At 44.4% G+C, this 22,206-nt stretch overlaps 1 protein-coding gene across 1 annotated transcript in view; it reads left to right on the top strand.

The window, feature by feature from the left end:
- LOC116831228 (delayed-rectifier potassium channel regulatory subunit KCNS3) overlaps window positions 1-22,206 on the top strand; it is a 54,242-nt gene extending 32,036 nt beyond the window's left edge. Inside the window, exons 2-3 of the mRNA XM_032791063.2 lie at window positions 19,554-19,734; window positions 20,440-22,206. Of these exons, the coding sequence (XP_032646954.2) occupies window positions 21,023-21,985 (963 nt within the window). The 5' untranslated portion in view covers window positions 19,554-19,734; window positions 20,440-21,022 and the 3' untranslated portion in view covers window positions 21,986-22,206. The remainder of the gene's footprint in view (window positions 1-19,553; window positions 19,735-20,439) is intronic.

Here is a 22,206-nt window from a genome sequence, read left to right as displayed (position 1 = left end):
GGAACAGAACTCAAGTCTCCTGACTCTAATCCAGTGCTCTGTCCACATTGTTTCCCCAAGAATTGGACATAAAGTTAACAGAATAACAGAATACTAGTGCAAGGGGTTCAGGACTGGGCCTTTAGGCCCACCTGGCCGTTGAATCCATGCAGATGACCCCTGACCCTGCGAGGAGCCCAGAGAAGTCAAATGATCAAAACATGATGTAAATGAATCCCTCACTACAAGCAGAGGTTCCACCACGTAGATCCAGTGGCCTTATTATGCACAACACTGCTTTACCACCCCAACTGACAAATTGTTTGGATCAATCCTATGAAGGTTTATATAATGTTTTTTTGATATATCTATCCCAAACAAAGCCAAGTATTTAGCACAGTGCAAGCTTTGAAATATATTCACACACCCCAGGGTATAATAGATTTACGAGTTAGTATTTTGAGTGACAGATGGGTAGAATTTCTAATAAAGTGAGACTGCACAAAATTATTCTTCCCCTTACTAGCACCCAGGCCTCAGTACGGCTGCCCGGGGGCAGGGGGCGGGCAAGAGGGGCAATTTCCTTAGGCCCCCCACGAGAGTTTTTTGGGGCCCCTGGAGCAATGTCCTTTCACTCGCGCACGAGGGCCCGGAAAACTCTCGTGGGTTCCGGCCCCGGAGCTTCTTCCGCTCCCGGTCTTCGCCGGTGGAGGGTCCTTCTGCTTCGGGGCGGAAGGACCCCCACGGCGAATTACCACCGAAGCAGGACCCACGCCGAAGTGCAGCCAGGACTTTGTGGTAATTGGTGGCAGGGGGGCCCCCGCCGTGGGTCTTCAGGGCACTTTGGCAGCAGATTCCCGGAACGGAAGGGCCCCCGCCACGAAGACCCAGACCCTGGAATCTCTGGGCACCTGCCTCATGTAAGGAAAGGGATATGATCTAAGGTGAAATTAAGTGCAAGTCTGAGTTGACCGGGTCAATCAGCACTCTCAAGCTGCACCCTTAATGTCCCTGAGACTCAATGGGTGGGTCAAGCACGATTTCCAAGCTGCGCGCTTATATGCCCCTGGACTCATAGGCTAGGTTGAGCAGCACTTCCAACTACCACCCTCGTATGTCGTAGGTTCAGCACATTCCTATCCTCACCTCTCATGTTACAATGTCTGGTAGCAACCGCTCGATGAGCAAACTCCACAGTTTTTTGACCTATAGGATTTCAGCTTAGGTAAGAAGAGTGTTGCTGCAGAGTAAATGGGGAAGCAAAAACACAAAAAATAAAGTTCAGAGAGAGGGGAGGAGGAAGCAACAGTTTAACCAAAAAATTATGTGTTGAATAATAGTGATAACCACACAAGGAGACCTAAATAAACATAACAGTTACATTATTAAACATTACAAAAGTCAGACATAGAAAACTATACCTGATCCAAACAAGTCAGGGTTAAAAGTTATACCTGAGGTAGAAGAGAGAGAGAGAGAGAGAGAGAGAGCGCAAGCACATGAGCTAGGGTCTCCCCACTCCAGAAACTTACTGGTCAGTGTTCCTAGGTGATGGTGGTAGGTCAGAGTCCTAGACACAGGCAGAGCCTCCAGCACGATCAGTCAGGAGAAGATGGAGTCCAGTGGAACTGATGCAGAGTTTGGATCCAGTCATCGAAACACTTACTTGAGCGTGGGGAGGAGGTTTTTGTAGGAAACAACAATGATTCAAGGGAGAACACTAGATTTGTTTATGTAACTGATGACTCAAGGGTTTTCTTTAGGCTAGACAATAGAACTGATTATTCCTGGCTATGGCGGTGTTCCTTCAAGGAGCTCACAATGGAATTAGGCAGCTTCAGTATTTTGGATATCAATCAAGGATTCATTACTAGATTGGTCTGATACCTGCTGCGTGGGTGTGTACAGGCATAGGTTTATTAACATCTGAAGCAGAGATTCCCCATGATGCAGTGCTTCCCTGCTGTTCTGGTCCCAGAGTTCAGTGGGTTCTTGCTTAGAATCTCTGTTCGCCATTGTGTATGTAATAGAGATGCCTCCTGTCCATCTTTGATACAGATGAGGCTAAGGGAGTTGTCTTAATCTTGTCACCCTTGTCAGAAGGGGTTTAGTCTGACACCTCCTTTTTATTGCTTTCTGTAAGTCTTTCTTCTGCTCGGTTTTGGTTCAAGCAGAGGCTGGGGTGGGAGGACAGTGTCCTTCATGAGTCAGACAGGCTGGATACTGTGCTCTAGTTCCCCAAGAACACAGAGCTGACTGGTATCATTACATTGTTGCTAGCACTGGAAGTGAGTACACATTCCAAGCATAGATGCAGCCACAGAAAACACATTAAAACAGTGTTCAGCAATCTCAACTGGCTGCCAGTAAGTTTCCAAGTGGAGTTCAAAGATTGGTTGTTTTTAGCCTGTAATGCCTGAGATGGTTGGACCTGGTTGTTGAGAGATTACTTTTCGTGTCATGCAATATGCCACAACTGTTTGTGCTTCATTCATTAAAATCCTTCAAACTCAATGTGTGTGTGCAGTGCACACGAGTAAAGAGAGAACATATTTAAAGACAGGTTTCGGAGTAGCACCCATGTTAGTCTGTATCCGCAAAAGAACAGGAGTACTTGTGGCACTTAGAGACTAACAAATTTATTTCATCATGAGCTTCGTGGTACAACTCACTTCTTCGAGTACAGTTTAAATGGGGATGGAATCACTCAGGATGCATGGTAAAATCAGACTTCAGATTCTGCTTAACAATTCCTTCCTTCACTATATATCTAATTGTACTTTGCAGATCAGCACCTGAAGTTATATGGTTTTTTGAATGTTTTGAAATATGTTTACTGCTGAAAGTAATAGTGTTGTTTTGGTTCTTAGCCAACTCCTAAATCTCCAAGATGTTATAGAAGCTTTGAGCAGCAAAAATAATAGTTTACAGTTGCTTCTGTAATTGTTCTGTGAAACCTAGGGCACGTCTATCACTTGCAAAGTTAACAGGGCGCTAGAGAATGCGAAGCGAAAACCAGTTGTTGGTGGTTCATACAGCAGTTGCCTGCCCAATATCATGTTCACAACTTCATAGAATCAAAGGTTGGAAGGACCTCAGAGTCATCTATCCAACCCCCTGCTAAAGCAGGACCACTTTCCCTAAATAATCCACCCAGGGTGCGGACTAGCCGGACTTAAATAGCTCTAATGATGGAGATTCTACCCCTCCCTAGTAACCCATTCCAATACTTCACCACTCTCCTAGTCAGAAAGTTTTTTTTCTAATATCCAACCCGACTTCCGAACTGGCAACTTCAAACCATTGCTCTTGTTTCTGTCTCCGTCACACTGAACAGCCTAGCTCTCTCCTCCTTGGAGCCCCCTTCAAAGTAGTTGAAGGTTGCCTAATCAATCCCCCCTTAGTCTTCTCCTTCTGCAGGCTAAATAAGCCTAGTTCCTTCAGTTCTTCATTAAGTCATGTGCTTAGTCCTCTATTCATTTTTGTTGCCCTCCGCTGGACTCCTCCATTGTTTCCACGTCCTTTTTGTAGTGTGGCGGAACCCAAACTGACACATATTTCCAGATGCGGCCTCACAGTGCCGAAATAGAGGGGATAATATCATCCTCGATCTGCCTGGCAAACTACCTATATACAGCCCAGTATGCTTTACCTTTTTGGCTACAAGAAGGCACACTGTAGGCTCATGTTCAACTCTTCATCTACCATAACCCAAGATCCTTTTCTTCAGCAACTCACTAGCCAAACAGTCCCCAGCCTGTAAGCAGTTGCATGGGTCTTTCTGTCCTAAGTGCAGGACTTTGCACTTGTCTTGTTGAACTTCATGAGGTTTCTTGTGACCCACTTCCCAATTTGTTAAGTCTCGCCTGAATCCATCCCTCCTCCAGCCGTGGTCCATCCATCCCCCCCAAACTTGGGTGTCCATCTGCAAATTTACGTAATGTGCAAGCTATTCCATCATCAAGATTCATTAATGAAGACATTGATTAGAACGGCCCTAAGACAGACCCTGGGGCACACCACCTGTACGGGTTGCCAACTAGAGAGTGTGCCATTGATACCTACCCGCTGGCCCGTTGATTCAGCCAGATTTCTAATCCACTTCACAGTCCATTCCTCCACACCATACTTCCTTTAGTTGCTTGCATGAGAATGCTGTGGGAAAACCGTGTCAAAAGCCTTACTAAAGTCAAAGGTATACAACATCAACAGTTTTGCCCCCATCCAAGTCCAGATCTACTCATCACTAGCGCGATCAGGTTGTCAGAGGAGCGGCCATGATTTATCCTTGGTGTAATCCATGCTGACTGCTTCTGATCACCTTGTTTCCTCTTAAGTGTTTCAGGAATGGATTCCTTCAGCACCTGCTCCATGATATTTTCCAGGGATGAGGTGAGAATGATTGGTCTGTAGTTCCCTGGATCTTCCTTTTTCCCTTCTTAAAGATAGGTACATATATTTGCTTCTTCCAGTCCTCTGGGACCTCCCTGTTCGCCATGAATTTTCAAAGATAATTGGTCAACGGCTCTGCAATCACATCCAGCTAACTCCCACAGCACCCTCGGATGCAGATTCGTCGGTCCCATAGACTTGTGCACGTCTAACGTCTTTAAGTAGTCCCTACGACACCTCTTCACCAGTGGCTGCTTCCTCCTACTCTCTCTGTGTTCCCCAGTGTTAAGATAGATCTGGGAGTTGATCCTGCCGTTAAAGACTGAAGTGAAGAAGGAACTGAGTACTTCAGCCTTTTCCTATCTATCCACACTAGAATACCTGCCTCATATGAGTAAGGGACCTACAACCATCCCATAATCTCTCTCTGTTGCTTACATACTTGTAAACCCCTTCCTATTATCCTTCAATCCCTTGACTAGTTATTCAACTCAAATTGCCTTTGCCTTTCTGATTCTATCCCTGCAGGCCCGAGCAATAATCTTATATGCCTCCCCAGTCATCTGTCCAAGCTATTCCATTTTTTGTAGACTTCCTTCTTTTGCTTCAGCTCACCACTGATTCCTGCTAAGCCATGCTGGGCACTTTCTACGCTTGCTGTTCTTCCTGCAACATCGGTAATGGTATTTTCCTGTGCTCTGAGCATGGTTTCTTTAAAAAACTGCCAGTCTCTGGACACCCATCCCCTTCAGTTCAGCTTCCCAGGGAATCCCTGCCATCATTTCTCTAAGGGAGCTGAAATCCGCTTTTTTCTGAAATCCAGGGCTTGCGTTCTGCTTCTCTTCCTTCCTTCCTTTGACCAGGTTCTGAACTCTCACCATGTCATGATCACTGCTGCCTCAGAAGTTGCCGTTCACCCTTACTTCCCTGATCAACTCTTCTCTGTTTGTGAGCAGGAGGTCGAGAGGCCGCAAGGCCCCTCGTTGTTCCCCCAGCGATTGTTACCAGAAGTTGTCCTCAGCGATCTCCAAAAACTCCTGGATTGCCTGTGCACTGCTGTATTTCTCTCCCAGCAGATATCAGGATAATTGAAAATCCCCCATGAGAACCAGGGCCTGTGATCTACAGACTTCTGCTAGTTGTCTGTAAAAAGCCTCATCACACTCTTCTTTCTTGGTCTGGGGTGCTACTCCGAAACCTGTCTTTAAATATGTTCTCTCTTTACTCGTGTGCACGTGCACACACACGCTTGAGTTTGAAGGATTTTAATGAATGAAGCACAAACAGTTGTGGCAATATTGCATGACACGAAAAGTAATCTCTCAAACAACCAGGTCCCAAGCCATCTCAGGCATTACAGGCTAAAAACAACCAATTCTTTGAACTCCACTTGGAAACTTACTGGCAGCCAGTTGAGATTGCTGAACACTGTTTAATGTGTTTTCTGTGGCTGCAACTATGCTTGGAATGTGGTACTCACTTTCCAGTGCTAGCAACAATGTAATGATACCAGTCAGCTCTGTGTTCTTGGGGAACTAGAGCACAGTATCCAGCCTGTCTGACTCATGAAGGACACTGTCCCTCCCACCCCCAGCCTCTGCTTGAACCAAAACCGAGCAGAAGAAAGACTTACAGAAAGCAATAAAAAGGAGGTGTCAGACCTAAACCCCTTCTGACAAGGGTGACAAGATTAAGACAACTCCCTTAGCCTCATCTGTATCAAAGATGGGACAGGGAGGCATCTCTATTAGCATACACAATGGCGAACAGAGATTCTAAGGCAAGAACCACACTGAACTCTGGGACCAGAACAGCAGGGAAGCACTGCATCATGGGGGAATCTCTGCTTCAGATGTTAATAAACCTATGCCTGTACACACCCAGCGCAGCAGGTATCAGACCAATTCTAGTAATGAATCCTTGATTGATATCCAAAATACTGAAGCTGCCTAATTCCATTGTGAGCTCCCTTGAAGGAACACCGCCCATAGCCAGGAATAATCAGTTCCTATTGTCTAGCCTAAAGAAAACCCTTGAGTCATCAGTTTACATAAACAAATCTAGTGTTCTCCCTTGAATCATTGTTGTTTCCCTACAAAAACCTCCTCCCCACGCTCAAGTAAGTGTTCTGATGACTGGATCCAAACTCTGCATCAGTTCCACTGGGACTCCATCTTCTCCTGACTGATCGTGCTGGAGGCTCTGCCTGTGTCTAGGACTCTGACCTACCACCATCACCTAGGAACACTGACCAGTTCAAGTTTCATGGAGTGGGGAGACCCTAGCTCATGTGCTTGCGCTCTCTCTCTCTCTCTCTCTCTCTCTCTTCTACCTCAGGTATAACTTTTAACCCTGACTTGTTTGATCAGGTATAGTTTTCTATGTCTGACTTTTGTAATGTTTAATAATGTAACTGTTATGTTTATTTAGGTTCTCCTTGTGTGGTTATCACTATTATTCAACACATAACTTTTTTGGTTAAACTGGTTGCTTCCCTCCCTCCCTCTCTCTGAACTTTTATTTTTTGTGTTTTTGGCTTCCCCATTTACTCTGCAGCAACACTCTTCTTACCTAAGCTGAAAATCCCTATAGGGCTCAAAAATACTGTGGAGTTTGCTCATCGAGCGGGTTGCTACCAGAACAATTGTAACATGAAGGTGAGGATAGGAATGTGCTGAACCTACGACATACGAGGGTGGTAGTTTGGAAGTGCTGCTCAACCTAGCCTATTGAGTCCAGGGGCATATAAGGGCGGCAGCTTGGAAATCGTGCTTGACCCAGCCCATTGAGTCCAGGGACATATAAGGGGTCAGCTTGAGAGTGCTGATTGACCCGGTCCACTCAGACTTGCACTTAAATTTCACCTTATAGATCATATCCCTTTCCTTTACATGAGGCAGGGCTGCCCAGAGGATTCCAGGGGTCTGGGGTCTTCGGTGGCGGGGGGCCCTTCCGTTCCGGGATCTGCTGCCAAAGTGCCCTGAAGACCCACGGCGGGGGCCCCCTGCCACCAAATTACCACCAAAGTCCTGGCTGCACTTCGGCGGTGGGTCCTGCTTCGGTGGTAATTCGCCGGTGGGGGTCCTTCCGCCCCGAAGCAGAAGGACCCTCCACCGGCGAAGACCGGGAGCGGAAGAAGCTCCGGGGCCCGGAACCCACGAGAGTTTTCCGGGGCCCTCTGCGCGAGTGAAGGACATTGCTCCAGGGGCCCCAAAAAACTCTCGTGGGGGCCTAAGGCAAATTGCCCCTCTTGCCCGCCCCCCTGCCCCCGGGCAGCCCTGACATGAGGCCTGGGTGCTAGTAAGGGGAAGAATAATTTGTGCAGTCTCACTTTATTAGAAAATTCTACCATCTGTCACTCAAAATACTAACTCGTAAAAATCTATTATACCCTGGGGTGTGTGAATAATATTTCAAAGCTTGCACTGTTGCTAAATACTTGGCTTTGTTTGGGATAAGATATATCAAAAAACATTATATAAACCTTCATAGGATTGATCGCAACACAATTTGTCAGTTTGGGGTGGTAAAAGCAGTGTTGTGCATAATAAGGCCCTGGATCTACGTGGGTGGAACCCTCTGCTTGTGTGAGGGATTCATTTACATCATTGTTTTGATCATTTGACTTCTCTGGGCTCCTCGCAGGGTCAGGGTTCATCTGCATGGATTCAACGGCCAGGTGGGCTAAAGGCCCAGTCCTGAACCCCTTGCACTATATTCTGTTATTCTGTTAACTTTATGTCCATTTCTTTGGGAAACAATGTGGACAGAGCACTGGATTTAGAGTCAGGAGACTTGAGTTCTGTTTCCCAATCTACAATAACCTGCGTGCTGCTGTTGACCTTGGACAAGTCACTTAACCTCTCTGTGTCTTTGGTCTGTTTGTCTGTCTCATTTATCTAATGATTAATTTTCATAGCTTAATTGCCTCTTACTATGTGAATTCACACTGCCGAGCACAGTGGGGTCCTTATCTCACTGGGCCTCTAGATCAGGGTTCTCAACCTCTTTTTTTTTTTGACACCCCCCCCCCACCATACAATTAAAAACTCCACGTCCAGCTGTGCCACAACTGTTTTTTCTGCATATGAGCCAGGGCTGGCGTTAGGAGGTAGCAAGCAGGGCAGTTACTCAAGGCCCCACACCAGAGGGGGCACCTCAAAACTAGTTGCTCGGCTTTGCCTCAGCCCTGTGGGTGGGGTCAGGGCCCCGGGCTGCAGTCCTGGGCCGAGGGCTTTGGTTTCTGAGCCCTAGAGAGGCGACCCCCCTGAAACCTCTAGCAGCCTCCCGGAGCCCAGGCCAGAGGTGAAAGTAACTTACAGGACTTACTGGTACTGCCGGAGTCCTGAGGGGTGTGTGGACCTCTCCGAAAGAGGCGTGGCCTCACCAGAGAGGTGGGCCTCTCAAGATTTAAAGGCCTGGGCACCGGCTGTAGCTGGGAGCCCCAGGCCTTTTGATCAACCGGTGGGTCCCAGCTACAAGTGGCTGGGGCTCCAGGGCAAATTAAAGGGCCCGGAGCTCGGCCACTGTGGAGCCCCAGCGCTTTAACACCCCTGCCCCCAGCAGCTCCGGCGGCTGGGCTGGGGCTGGGATTTAAAGGGCTCTGGCCTCCCTGCAACACGGAGCTCTGAGCCCTCTAAATCTCGGTCCCAGCATGGCTGCTGGAGAGCTATGGGAGGGATTTAAAGGGCTCTGGTTCCCGCAGCCGTGGGAGCTCATGGCCCTTTTGTCAAGGTTCCTTCCTCACTCTGAACTTTAGGGTGCAGATGTGGGACCTGGATGGACACGTCTAAGCTTATTACCAGCTTAGATCTGGTATTGCTGCCACACCCCCAAGCACTACTTTTTTCCCTGGGTAGCCTTGAGAGACTTCACCATTTCCTGTTGAACACAGATCCAAACCCCTTGGACTTAAACAAGGAGAAATCAACCATCCCCCTTCCTTTCTGCCACAACTCCTGGTGGATCCAGATTCAACCCCTTGGATCTAAAAACAAGGAAAAATCAATCAGGTATTAGAAAAGGCTTTTAATTAAAGAAGAAAGGTAAAAGAATACTGAGAGAGTTAGCATACAGCTACTCTCACAGACAACAGATTCCAAACAAAGGGATTTCCCCTGGCAAAATCTTAATCACACACAGATATCCATTTGATAACTCCTAATGGTACCAAGACAAATTACAAAGAAAATAACTAAACCTATTTATCCCTTTCTAAAACTACTACTCTGATAAGAGCTGGTTCCTTGATCTTTTCACTCGTGCTGAAACTGAAACTGACTAAACAAGGAAAATTTCCTCCTTCTTTTGAAACATCTGTTCCCCATTGGTCTCTGTGCAGGTGTCAGCTAGGCTAGGTGAACTTCTAACCCTTTGCAGGTATTCATGGTACAATTCCCCACTCTGACCTTAGCGTCCAAAAGAGGGGTACCCGCATGAATTCCTCTAAGCTTAATTACCAGCTTAGAACCTGTAGCGCTGCCACCAACAGGAATCCAGTGCCTGGTCACTCAGGTCCCCCCAACCTTGCCGGGGAACCCAAGACTCAGACCTCTGGATTTAACCCAGGAAGTAACCTTTTCCCACCATTGCCTCTCCAGGCTTCCCTCCTGGTTACCCTGGAAGATCACTGTATTCAAACTCCTTGAACACAACAGGGAGGACAATTCACTTCCTCCCTCTTCCTCTCTCCCTCCAGACTCTTCCTGAGAGAAATAGTATCCTGGCACAGAGAGAATTAGCCTTTCTCTCCCTTCCCTCCTTTCTCCCACCATTGGTGAATCCAGACCCAGTCCCCTGGGGTCTCACCAGATAAAAAACAATCAGGTTCTTAACAAGAAACTTTTAATTAAAAAGAGAAACAGTAAAATTATCTTTGTAAATTCAAGATGGATTAGGTACGGGTTTTTTAGCCATAGGCACTGGATCTACCTCCCAGCCTAAGTAGTCAGTACAAACTAAATCCTTTCAGCAAATACAATTTGAACTCTTTTCAGCCAATCACATTTGCAATAAAGAAACCAACATAGCCTCATCGCCATCTACCTAGTACTTTAGTTGGAATCTATAGAACCGTATCAGGGAGATTGGAGAGAAACCTGGTTGCATGTCTGGTCCTCTGAGTCCCCAGAGGAACAACAACCAAAACTAACAGCCCACAGAAACTTCCTCCCTCAAGATTGAAAGATCCTGTTCCTGATGGTCCTCTGGTCAGGTGACAGCCGGTTATGACTTTGTTAACCCTTACAGTCAAAGAGTATATAGTATTCTGTGCTCATTAACTTTTCTTATCTGTTTATGACAAGAAAGGGCATTAACCCTTAACTATCTGTTTGACACTTAAATCCCAACCCCAGCACGGCTGCTGGAGCTGCGGGGGTAGGATTTAAAGGGCTCTGGGTTCACCGCAGCCATGGAGCTCTGAGCCCTTTAAATCCCGGCCCCAGCGTGGCTCCGGAACTGCGAGGGGGAATTTAAGGGCTCTGGGCGCGCCCGTCAGGGAGCCTAGAACCGTTTAAATCCCCACTGCGGTCCGGCATGGTGTACTGGCTCCTGCTGGAATGCTGTACCGGACCGGACTGGCTTACTTTCACCTCTGCCCCAGGCCCCTAGGTGAGAACTACGGTTCTAGACATTACTATAATATAAATATTGATAATCATAATAACATTGCACATCAATTGGACTGCTCATGTGAATAAGAATTTCCTGAACAGATGCTGCAGGACTGAGCCCAATATGAAATTCAGCACATCCATCTCATTCCCACATACTGTGGAAAGTTTCCTCCTTACCGAGTTCTTTCAGCTAAAATTTACAATAGTCACATCAAATAGTGTATCCTGTTTTTAAATTGTGCTCCTGATAGTAGCTGAGCATCATTAAAGCTACCTGACAAATAAGATGATTGTCTCTCTGCAGAGAGACATTTCTCCTTTATCATCAACTATGCTGATGTTGACCTCAACATAACAATGCACTCGGGTTCTTCTCATTTTCCTAAATCACTCTGTGAAGTTTAGTAATTGAGGCAAAGTAGCTCAAGGAAACTCTTGACATGATCCACTGCCTCAGACAACTGAAAGGTGTCATCCTTGCAACACTGTAGTTAGTGTTAAATTGGCAAGGATCACAGGTGGGCTTTAAAGCAAACATGAGTCTTTTAACCTGTCTGTTCCACGTAGTACAGGTTGATAGCGATCTTCTATCTGAATGCTGAACCTTTGAGTCACTGTATGTATTCTGAACAGAATGCAAATGATGGAGCCATCAGAAAATGCATCAGGTGTGTCTCTCATTAATTAGCATACTGCATGTTCTCTCCAGGGTGTCTTGTTGTGTTAGGAAGCCTGTTAACAGTACATCTTTTTGATCATTACATAAATGACATTCAGATAACTAGGTAGTATTGTATCACATTCCTAAGTGTTTAAAGTTCATGAGAAAGCAATTAAAATAATGGACTACAATCACAATGTACCCCTCTAATACTGCCTCTAGAGCTGGTAGCATTCTGACGAGACAGCATGCCCTTCACCCACATCGAGCCATATACCCTGTAACTGCCAACCAGCTCAAACCAAAAACTAGCAGATAAGTGTAAATATGCAATCTGCATGAGTAGATACATCTTTAAATAATTTGCATAGATTCTGCAATCCTTATATATGTAAAACCTCCCGCTGACTTTAGTATGTATTTCACCTGAATAAGGAACACAGAATATAATTAAAAATGAAATATCAGGATTTGATCCCAAAGTTTATTTACTAAAAAGTCTCCTTGGAGGTTGGATTTAATCCATTTCAGGAGAAATACAGTGGAGGAGTAGTTTTGTTTACTCATCACAGCAATGCAGTGTACTGCATAAAGAATACCATTGCCAATGGAATGCATAAAATATTTTATGGCTGAGCAGATAATTTGGTGGATTTACCTTCTCTTTCTGCTTACAAGATGTCTATAAACAAAGAGCAATTTCTTCACATGTTCTTACTATTCACATTTGATTTTTTAAAAAATTTTTTTAACAAGTTGCCCCCTCTCCATTTCTTGTCGACATTTTACTATGAATAATCAATATTTGATATACAAAACTGAGCTATGTTGGTAATTGTGATTGGTTACATCAGTTACATGTATAATTTTTGTTCCCTGATTGGATGACAATATGAAGGTTTAAGTGAGATGTAATTGATGCATTGGCCTTCTGCTAGCCTGAACCATAAGGGTAAATTTCACCTTCATCATATTTGTCTTATAGTATGTCTACATTGCGATCTGAGGTGTGATTTCAGCTCAGGTAGACATACCTTTGCGAGCATGGCTAATGTCAGGCGTATGCTATAAAGTTAAGTCAACAGAAGTTGCTTTGTGTCAACCTAACTGTGCATGTGTCCGCATTCAACTTTGTCTCTGGCTAATGTATGTGTCCGGTTACAGCAACACAGTAAAATCACCTTGCCAAATGGTGTGGAGCTTTGAATGACCTGTGTTGACCCTAACAGACCACCAGCAATGCTCCATCTCGTATGACCGTGACCACTCTGCTTACAATTGTAAACGCCATTGCCCAGAGGTCAGAGAGACCATAAGTTCCCTCTCAAGAAGAGGCATTTCAGAAATACCTGGGAAGTTTTCATGGGGATGGAGGAGCAAACCTAGTAGCTCTCACTTGTGCATGCTACCCAAACGACCATGCCGTCTCCATTCACTAGACACATGTTGTCTGGAGTTGACAGGAGGTAAGAATAGAAATGTAGATGCAGCAGTGCGGGTTTCAGCAACGTGAGGAGGTATCTAGAGCCTCTGGCATACTTGTAAAGCGTGTGCCGAGGCCTGCAGTGCCACATCTATACTGCTATTTTTAGCCATGCTTAGCGTTGCCAGGTACCCAGTTAAAAGGGACCCTGGTGGCTCTGATCGGCACCACTGACTGGGCTGTTAAAAGTCTGGTCAGCGGTGCAGTGGGGCCCTGGGGCTAAGACAGGCTCCCTGCCAGCCCTAACTCCACATGCCTCCCGGAAGTGGCCACCAGGTCGTTGTGGCCCCTAGGCTCATGGGTGGCCAGAGAGCCTCTGCATGCTGCCTCTGTCCCAAGGGGTGGCTCTGCAGCTCCATTGGCTAGGAACCGTGACCAATGGGAGCTGCAAGGATGGTGCCTGCGGGCATGAGTGCAGTCTGTGGAAATTCCCTGGATGCCCATGCGCCTAGGGGCTGTAGGGACCCGGTGACTGCTTCCTGGGAGCTTCAGTAAGAACCTCTGGGACCCCGCACCCCAACCCCCTGCCCCGGCCCCAGCCCAGAGTCCCCTCACACATCCCTCAATTCCCCAACCCTGGGCCCTGTCCTGCACCCCAAGCCCCTCATCCCTGGCCCCACCCCAGATTCTGAGGTGGGTAAACTACAGCCTAGAGGCCGCATCTGGTCCTTCAGACATTTTAATTGAGCCCTAGAGCTCCCGCTGGGGAGAGGGGTCAGGGGCTTGCCCCGCTCTGTGTGCCATGGCTCCGTGTGGCTCCCGGAAACAATGGCATGTCCCTACTCCGTCTCCTATGCATGGGGGCAGCCAGGAGGCTCCAGATGCTGTCCGCACCCTAAGCGCCGCCCCACAGCTACCTTAGGCCAGGAACCAATGAGAGCTGCAGGGCTGGTGCCTGCGTATAGGGCAGCACGCAGTACCGCCTGGCCACGCCTCCGTATAGGAGCCGGATGAGGGACATGCTGCTGCTTCCGGGAGATGTTTGAGGCAAGTGCTTCCCGGAGCCTTCACCCCTGACCCCCTACTGAGCCCTATGCCCCTGCTCCAGCTCTGATACTCCTCCTGCCCTCCAAACCCATTGGTCCCAGTCCAAAGTACCCTCCTGCACCCCCAACCCCTCATCTCCAGCTGTAGCCCTCATCCCCTCCCACACCCCAACCCCCAATTTTGTGAGCATTCATGGCCTATCATACAATTTCCATACCCAGATGTGGCCTTCGGGCCAAAACGTTTGCTTACTCCTGCATTAGAAAGTTGGCAACCTTAGCCATGCTAGCGCAGTTAAAGCTAGTGCAGATATATCTACCCAGGCTGCAATTACACTTCAGATTGTTGTGTATCCATATCCTTAGTGAAACAGTCAAACTGCTTATTCTCTTTTATTTCCCCAGATCCAAATGCCCCAAATATGGGGAAAGTTTCAATCCTGATGTGAACTTTCTGGTGAAGGTCAAGATTTTAAAAGTAATCTAGGTACCTAAAGGTGCAGATAAGTGACTTAAGATAATTTTACTAGGTGCCTACCTGCATTTTTAGGTGCCTAATATCTCTAGATATCTGGCCCATTTAAGTGCTTTTGGGTGTCAAGCTTGAGACACTGTATAGGGTGGGTGCTCACCATATTGTGAAAATCAGGCCCCTTTAAGACTTTTCATACTGGAAACCCAAAAACTGCAACTCTCCAAATCACTAGTCACTTTTGAAAATCTTGTCTTTGGGCTTATATATAATTTTTTCAGTCAGTTTACAGTGTTAGGATATTGCTCTTGACTTGCATAGTAGCAGGATCTGTCCCTTTGTTAGTTCTGCTTATTCAATTCAGCCGAAAAGTCCTTGAAATTTGAAGATCTCTTCTCAGCTCTGGAGAGATGTCTGAAGAACCTACACGTACACACACAAAGATGTATATAGCTGCAGACTAACTGGCCACAAGATAAAATACTAAAAATCAATAGGTGGTTGCTGTGTTTAAAAAATACAGTAATAAAACACTGTGACGTGAATCCAACCATGAATCAATTTAATCTTTAGCATGGTAGTGCTTCCTTTTCCTTACCTGTGACTGACAGATTAATTAGTGCTTAAAAAAAAAAAATTACATGTCCCAGCATGGTGGTTTTGGCAAACACTAATATGCCATTAAAACAGCACGACACCCTTTAAGCTCTAGATTGCACCTGTAAAGCATATCCTTGAATGTGTTGCAGATCTATATTATCCTAGTGGGAGCACCAGAGGCATTCCTTTTAAGTCACGTGGTCTCCTCCCGTAGCTGGCCTAAGTGTGGACATGGTGAAGCCATCTATATTTTCACTCTTCTTTGCTCCCCCTTGGAGATAGAGGTTCTCATCGGAAGCACCTTTGAAACGGTTGTGAGGTCCTCAGACTGAAAAAGCTATAATACTGCCTTAACCAGGCCATGCAATGGGTAGGGAGAGGACCTCATACTCCCCCACCCCCCACAGACTCTGGCTAGCACTTATGCAGCCATGTAATCGCTAAACTGGAAATAATTAGGTTCCAGTATTTTCTCCTGATGTCTACAGCAGCATCCCTAATTATTCCTTTCTTGTTCACACAATGACTGGGGCACCTTGGTGCTTTGGTAATACAAATAATAAATAGCAATAATTTAATAAGTGCCATGAAAGAACTCTGACCAGGCCTCTTGAAACTTCCTCCTGCAACCTGGGTCTAATTCAAAGTCTACTGTTGTCTAAGGAAGAACTTCAGTGGGCTCTGGATCAGGGCCTTTATAAGCAGGAGTCAGTTGCCCTGTATACTGTGCATTAATGTTGATTATTATCCAAAGTGGCAGATGCTTGCTACTGGAATTATTCAAATGAGTAATCAAATAGAGGCACCATTATAAATATGCATAATAATTTGCATAATCAATAAGGAGTTATATACTGCAAGTTCAACAATGGTGCAGTGTTTTAAAGAATTGCTGAGCACTATAATATTAAAACTAACTTAAATTTGATTATAAAAGTCAGATTTAAAAAACTGTAACTGATCCCACAAGTCAGGGTCAGAAGGCTATGCCTAGAGAGACAGAGAGAGCTGGGTTCTCACCACTCTGTGAAGCTTGAATCCATCGGGGTCCCAGGTGGTGGTAGCTGAGGGTCCGAAGTGCTGGAGACAGGCAGAGCCCCCAGCACAATCAATCAGGAGAAGATGAAGTCCCAGTGGAACTGATGCAGATTTTGGATCCAGGCATCAGAACACTTACTTGAGTATAGTTGGGGGCGGGGGGGCGGTTTGTAGGGAAAGAACAATGGTTCAAGGGAGAACACTAGATTTGTTTATGGGTAAACTGATGGCTCAAGGGAGTGTACCAAAGTTGTTTTGTTCAGGTTAGACAATGGGAGCTGATCATTCCTGGCTCTGGGCAGAGTTCCCTCCAGGGAGCTCACAGTGCAGTTAGGCAGCTTCAGTATTTTGAGTATCAATAAAGGATTTATTACTAGAATTGGTCTGATAACTACAGAGCTGGGTGTGTGCAGCTGTGGGTTCATTAACATCTGGAGCAGCGATCCCCCATCATGCAGTGTTCCCCTGCTTTTCTGGTCCCAGAGTTCAGTGTGGTTCTTGCCTTGGAATCTCTTCTCCGTTCTGTATGCTAATGGAGATGCCTCCTTGTCCTATCTTTGATGCAAATGAGGCTAGAGGAGTTTCCTTAAGCCAGTCAACCCTGCCCAGAGCGGTTTAGCTGTGTTTCTCCCTGTCTTTTCAGTGCTTCTTGTAAGTCTTTCTTCTGATCTGCTTTGGTTCAAGCAGAGGCGGGGGATAGGGGCTGGGGAGGGTTTTTCATGAGTCAGACAGGGCTGGTTCCCCAAGGAGACAGAGCTGATAGGTAACACTCCCCTTTACTCTTGGGGTTCCCTCTGTGTTCCCTTGTTGATTCCTCCTCATCCCTGTTCTCATGTTGTCTTCCATCTTGCTGAACTCTTCTGCCATTGCTTCCCTTCCTTCTGTGCCCACTTATTTCTCCCCTGCCCTGTGAGTCCCCCCGGTGCTCCCATCTTGCTCCCTTTCCTCTCTCTGATGCACAGTGGCTGGGGAAGGGGGAAATTCTCTCAAACTGCTCCTCTCCCCTCTCCCTCGCCCCCGTACTGCCAGTGGCTGGCCTCATTAGCTTGAATACCGCACCTTGCACAGAGTGGAATCCCCTCTCGGCAGGCTGTGTTTCTGCAAACCTCATGCAAGAGGGGCACTGAAGTTGCTGCCTTGTACCATTCCCTCATGCTGAGGAGGTAGAACTGCAGTTTTAGTGCAGCAAGTTTAGCTTCCTCCATGCCTCACACAGAGCCGCTGCCGTGAGTGCCAGTAAGAGCTGGTGGGAGCTGTGGACTAGAACTTGATTCTCTCCTTCAGAACTCCACTTTGAGTGAAAAGTTGAACCCCTGCTAAGCCTCAGGGCAGGATTCTTCCATTAGGGAAGAGCAAATTTTGGGAGCAAGGGACAAACATCTCAACCCCATGATGGCAGAATCAGTGTAGAGCTTTGGTTATGTCAGGTTTCGCAGTCACTAGGAATTCAACTCCGGATTAGACAAGTAGAATCCAGAGATGCTTCAGAATGGGGATTGTAACCCACATACAAATGTTGCAAGTGACCCAGGGAGCTGGTGTTGTGGTGATGGAGAAAGGGGATTAACTGTATTCTTAATGCTCACATGATACTCTGCTGTCTAAATTCCATCCAAACCTCAGCCTGTGTCTCCCCAAAATGGGTCTGAGAATTTGCTCCGTCTCTCATGGAATTGTTACTTCAATGTCTTTAGCTCCCATCCATTTAAATGGAGTTATAGAAATAAAATGCATTTCTCTGTCTTAAATTCAGCTAGGAGGGCTTGGATGGCTCAGGGGAATTAATCATAGTTTAAATCAAGCTGGAACCCTTGATTTAAATTAGTGATTTAATCTTGTTTTGTGTTTATACTTTTTCTAAAGAAAGGATGATTTGTCATTGGGTGGTAACAATTAACACATGTTGCTTCGTAACCAAAAATAGCTTTTACACTAAAATTTGGTACTTTTTGTTAACCAGGAGGATATACTATATCTATACACCCTTATTAAGCAATTATGTAGCTGAACATGCATTTATTTAGATTTCTATGTTGTACCTTTTATTTAAAGTTAAAAAATGGTGAATATCGTGTCTTATTTATTAGATGACAATGATTTTTTTTAACCTGTTGTCTTGTCTCAAGCTGCACTTGGATGGAAATTGGAATTCAATTAAAAATGCACAAAACTAGCATTATAATTTTTTTTTATTTAAATAAGACTACCTTAAATGTAGCAAATGCATAAGGAAAAAAAGTTAAAAGAAAACATGTTTTGCATTTAAACTAACTGATTTATTAAATAAAGGGAATAGATTAATTGAATTGAATTGATTGTTTCTGATCACCATGTCTTTCAAGATTTTAGAAGTAATAGATCTCATCCTCTCACAACTCATTTTTATCCCTAGATTGGAAGAGGGAAAATATGCTCTCCTGCTCTTTCAACTTCTAATCAGCTTCTCAACTTTAAATGAACTAGTTACTGAACTTTAAAACTTTGGCAGCAAATATATACTGTTTGAATATTAGATTTTAATTTAATTTTAAAACCGTTTACTAGGTTATAATTGATTTAGGCCTTAATATAAGTTGTCATAATTTCAAATTTAGTTTTAATAGGTTTATTTTTTTAAAATTATATTAAATTTAAATGATCTTTTTTAAATAATCAAATTGTATCTACCCTGATCCAGTTTAGCAGGTAATAACTGAAAATTGTTGGGGCTTGTCTGTGTGGGGGATTTAGTTCATTCCAACTCAGGTTAGTGCTCATTGAAAATACCTGCATGTACACAATGCAAATCCTCAGGCCTGGTCTACACTAGGAAATTAGATTGATATAACTTCGTTGTTCATAGGTGTGAAAAATCTGCCTCCTTGGACGACTGCATGCAAACTGGACCACTAAAGAAACCCCAAACAATTCAGTTAAAAGACATGATCTGCATAATAATAAATTAGCACACTAACATAGGAGAGCTAGAATACCTTCTCTCTTGTGGCATTCAAAATTGATTGCCATCCTACGCTGAAGTAAATTAAATTGACATACAGGAGGAGAACTTCTAAGTATCCTAGATCATGAGCTCATAGCGATTTTTACTGTCACACAGGTCAGAAGTCATAATCACATGGAAAGTAACAGGCCAGCCAATTTTGACTTTGAAGTGAAGATTTATAACTAACAAAGGAAAGTCGAAGGTAATGACTCCTAAAAATGTCAACAGACATTTTATATGGTATAATATTATCTGCCTTTTGTATCCAATTTAGCCTGAATAATATATTTATGGTGAAGGCATATAGATATTAAAATGCCCTTTACTTGTGTTTACCTACAGGTACCCCTTCTTACTTGCTGAGACAAAATATTTCTGGAAGTGCCTTCTCTGGAAGCTGCTCTTTCCAGAAATGACATTTCAATGCCAGTTTATCAGCATAACCAGTGTACCTGCTGTGGCAGAGTAGGAAGTGTTTCCGGAACTGATGTAGGTCTTAAGGAGGAACTTTGCATCACTACAGGTGAGTAGCAAGGCAGTTTGCAAAATACCTATGGTGGAATCTTCATGAACGCAGATATCCAAATGTGGGTGAGAGATGTCTGCAAGGGCAGGAAAGGAAAATGAAAATAAGCTGTTTAAAACAGATTCTTGAAATGTTTTCAACCAGAGTAACAGGAATATAGAATGCTCTTCTAGGGAAAGGTATAGATTAAGGTGTGTTGGCATCATGTAAGAAATAATAGCATGCCCCCTTGGTGCAAATAATAAATAATGGAATACTAAGGGCCAGATTTTCAGCTGGTTTAAATTGATGTAGCTCCTTTGATTTCAAAACTGATTAACTCCTGCTCAGGATCTGGCCCTAAATGTTTAGTAGTCTGAGTATGTTTTCCCTTTAGTCCCGACATTTGTAAGTTCACTGTATTTTTCAGAATGAATATTAATTTAAATGTGATAGTACTAGAGCAAAAGAGCAATAATAAATGAAGAAAAGAATAAAGTTTCATGCTGAACCAGAAACTATTTTATTCAAGTTTGCTAACTCTGATTTGATAAATCACCAGACTGATTTAAGCCTACTTTAGCAGAAATGTTAACAATGTATTTGTCACTTCATTTCTTTGTGTTTCAGTGTAGGATTTCCACAGTAAATGGAGATTGGAAAATAATTGCAGCAAGAACAAAACTGAATTAAATTGTCTAATAATATCTTATGTTCTTTTAGGTGCAATGTAATCTTATGGGTTAGTGCCTTGGAAACCAGCAATAGAACTACTGTGTTCAAAATGGTTGATGGTGAATTTTTCCATAGACCTGGGAAAGATGAGGAACTTATCCACTTGAATGTGGGTGGCTTTAAGCAATCAGTTGATCAAAGTACTTTGCTCCGATTTCCCCAGACCAGACTTGGAAAACTGCTCAACTGCCGTTCTGAAGAGGCTATCCTGGAACTGTGTGATGATTACAGTGATGCAGACAAGGAATATTACTTTGATAGGAACCCTTCTTTGTTTAGATATGTTTTGAATTTTTACTATACAGGAAAACTGCATGTCATGGAGGAACTTTGTATCTTCTCCTTCTGTCAGGAAATAGAGTACTGGGGGATCAACGAGCTCTTCATTGGTTCTTGCTGTAGCAATAGGTATCAAGAAAGAAAAGAAGAAGGTCAAGATAAGGACTAGGATAAGAAAAGCAATGACAGAAGTATAGACTCTTCCAATGACGAATCATCCATATTTGATAAAGAGCTGGAGAAATTTGATAAACTGTGGCTTGGTGAAATACGAAAGAAAGTATGGATCAGAATGGAAAACCCTGGGTACTGCTTATCAGCCAAGTTAATTGCAATTTCCTCCCTGAGCGTAGTGCTAGCATCAATTGTAGCCATGTGCATCCACAGCATGCCAGAGTTCCAAAGGCGGGATGCCAATGACAGAGAGATTGAGGACCCTGTTTTGGAAGCTGTGGAGATAGCATGCATCGTCTGGTTCACCGTTGAGTTAGTGATAAGGCTCGCCGCAGCTCCAAGTCTAAAGAAGTTCTGGAAAAACCCTCTGAATGTCATAGATCTTGTCTCTATTATTCCATTTTATGCTACCTTGGCTGTGGACACAAAGAAAGAAGAAAGCGAAGACATTGAGAATATGGGGAAAGTGGTTCAGATCCTAAGGCTAATGAGGATATTTCGCATCCTGAAACTGGCAAGGCACTCTGTAGGACTGCGGTCTTTAGGTGCCACTTTGAGACATAGTTACCATGAAGTTGGACTTTTGCTTCTGTTTCTGTCTGTCGGGATTTCTATATTCTCTGTTTTGGTCTACTCAGTGGAAAAAGACGACAATGAGTCAGAACTGCACAGCATCCCGGTCTGCTGGTGGTGGGCAACTATCAGCATGACCACTGTCGGCTATGGAGACACTTTCCCAGTCACCTTACTGGGAAAGTTCATTGGTAGTATTTGTATTCTCTGTGGAATATTAGTGGTGGCCCTTCCAATCACTATAATTTTCAACAAGTTTTCTAAATACTATCAAAAGCAAAAGGATATTGATATAGACCAATCCAACAATGATCACAAAGAGAAATATAATGAGCTACCTTATTTTAACGTTAGGGATATTTATGCAAAAAGGATGCACTCCTTCATTTCTAGCCTTTCTTCAGTAGGGATTATAGCCAGCGATCAAGATTCAACAGACGCCTCCAGCATCCAAGATGTTGAGGATGTTTATAACATGACATCTGTAGAGAATGGTACTGGAAAATGAGTTGAATCACTCTCTCCTTTATTTCTGTTTTCAGATATTTGATTAATGCAGATTTATAAACTCCAGTGAATTTAAGAGCACTTAATTCTCAGGGTACTTAACTCTCAGCCATATTTGGACATTCTTTGCTCTTATGTTGTCACACAAGCTTTATTGTTTAGATGAGGCTTAAAAATATACCTCACATGGCAATTTAGTTTTCACATGACTAGTGCTATGCA

The sequence above is a fragment of the Chelonoidis abingdonii genome, chromosome 3 (assembly GCF_003597395.2).
Source record: "Chelonoidis abingdonii isolate Lonesome George chromosome 3, CheloAbing_2.0, whole genome shotgun sequence".
Classification (NCBI taxonomy): domain Eukaryota; kingdom Metazoa; phylum Chordata; order Testudines; family Testudinidae; genus Chelonoidis; species Chelonoidis abingdonii.
This window is presented reverse-complemented; position numbering and strand designations above follow the sequence as displayed.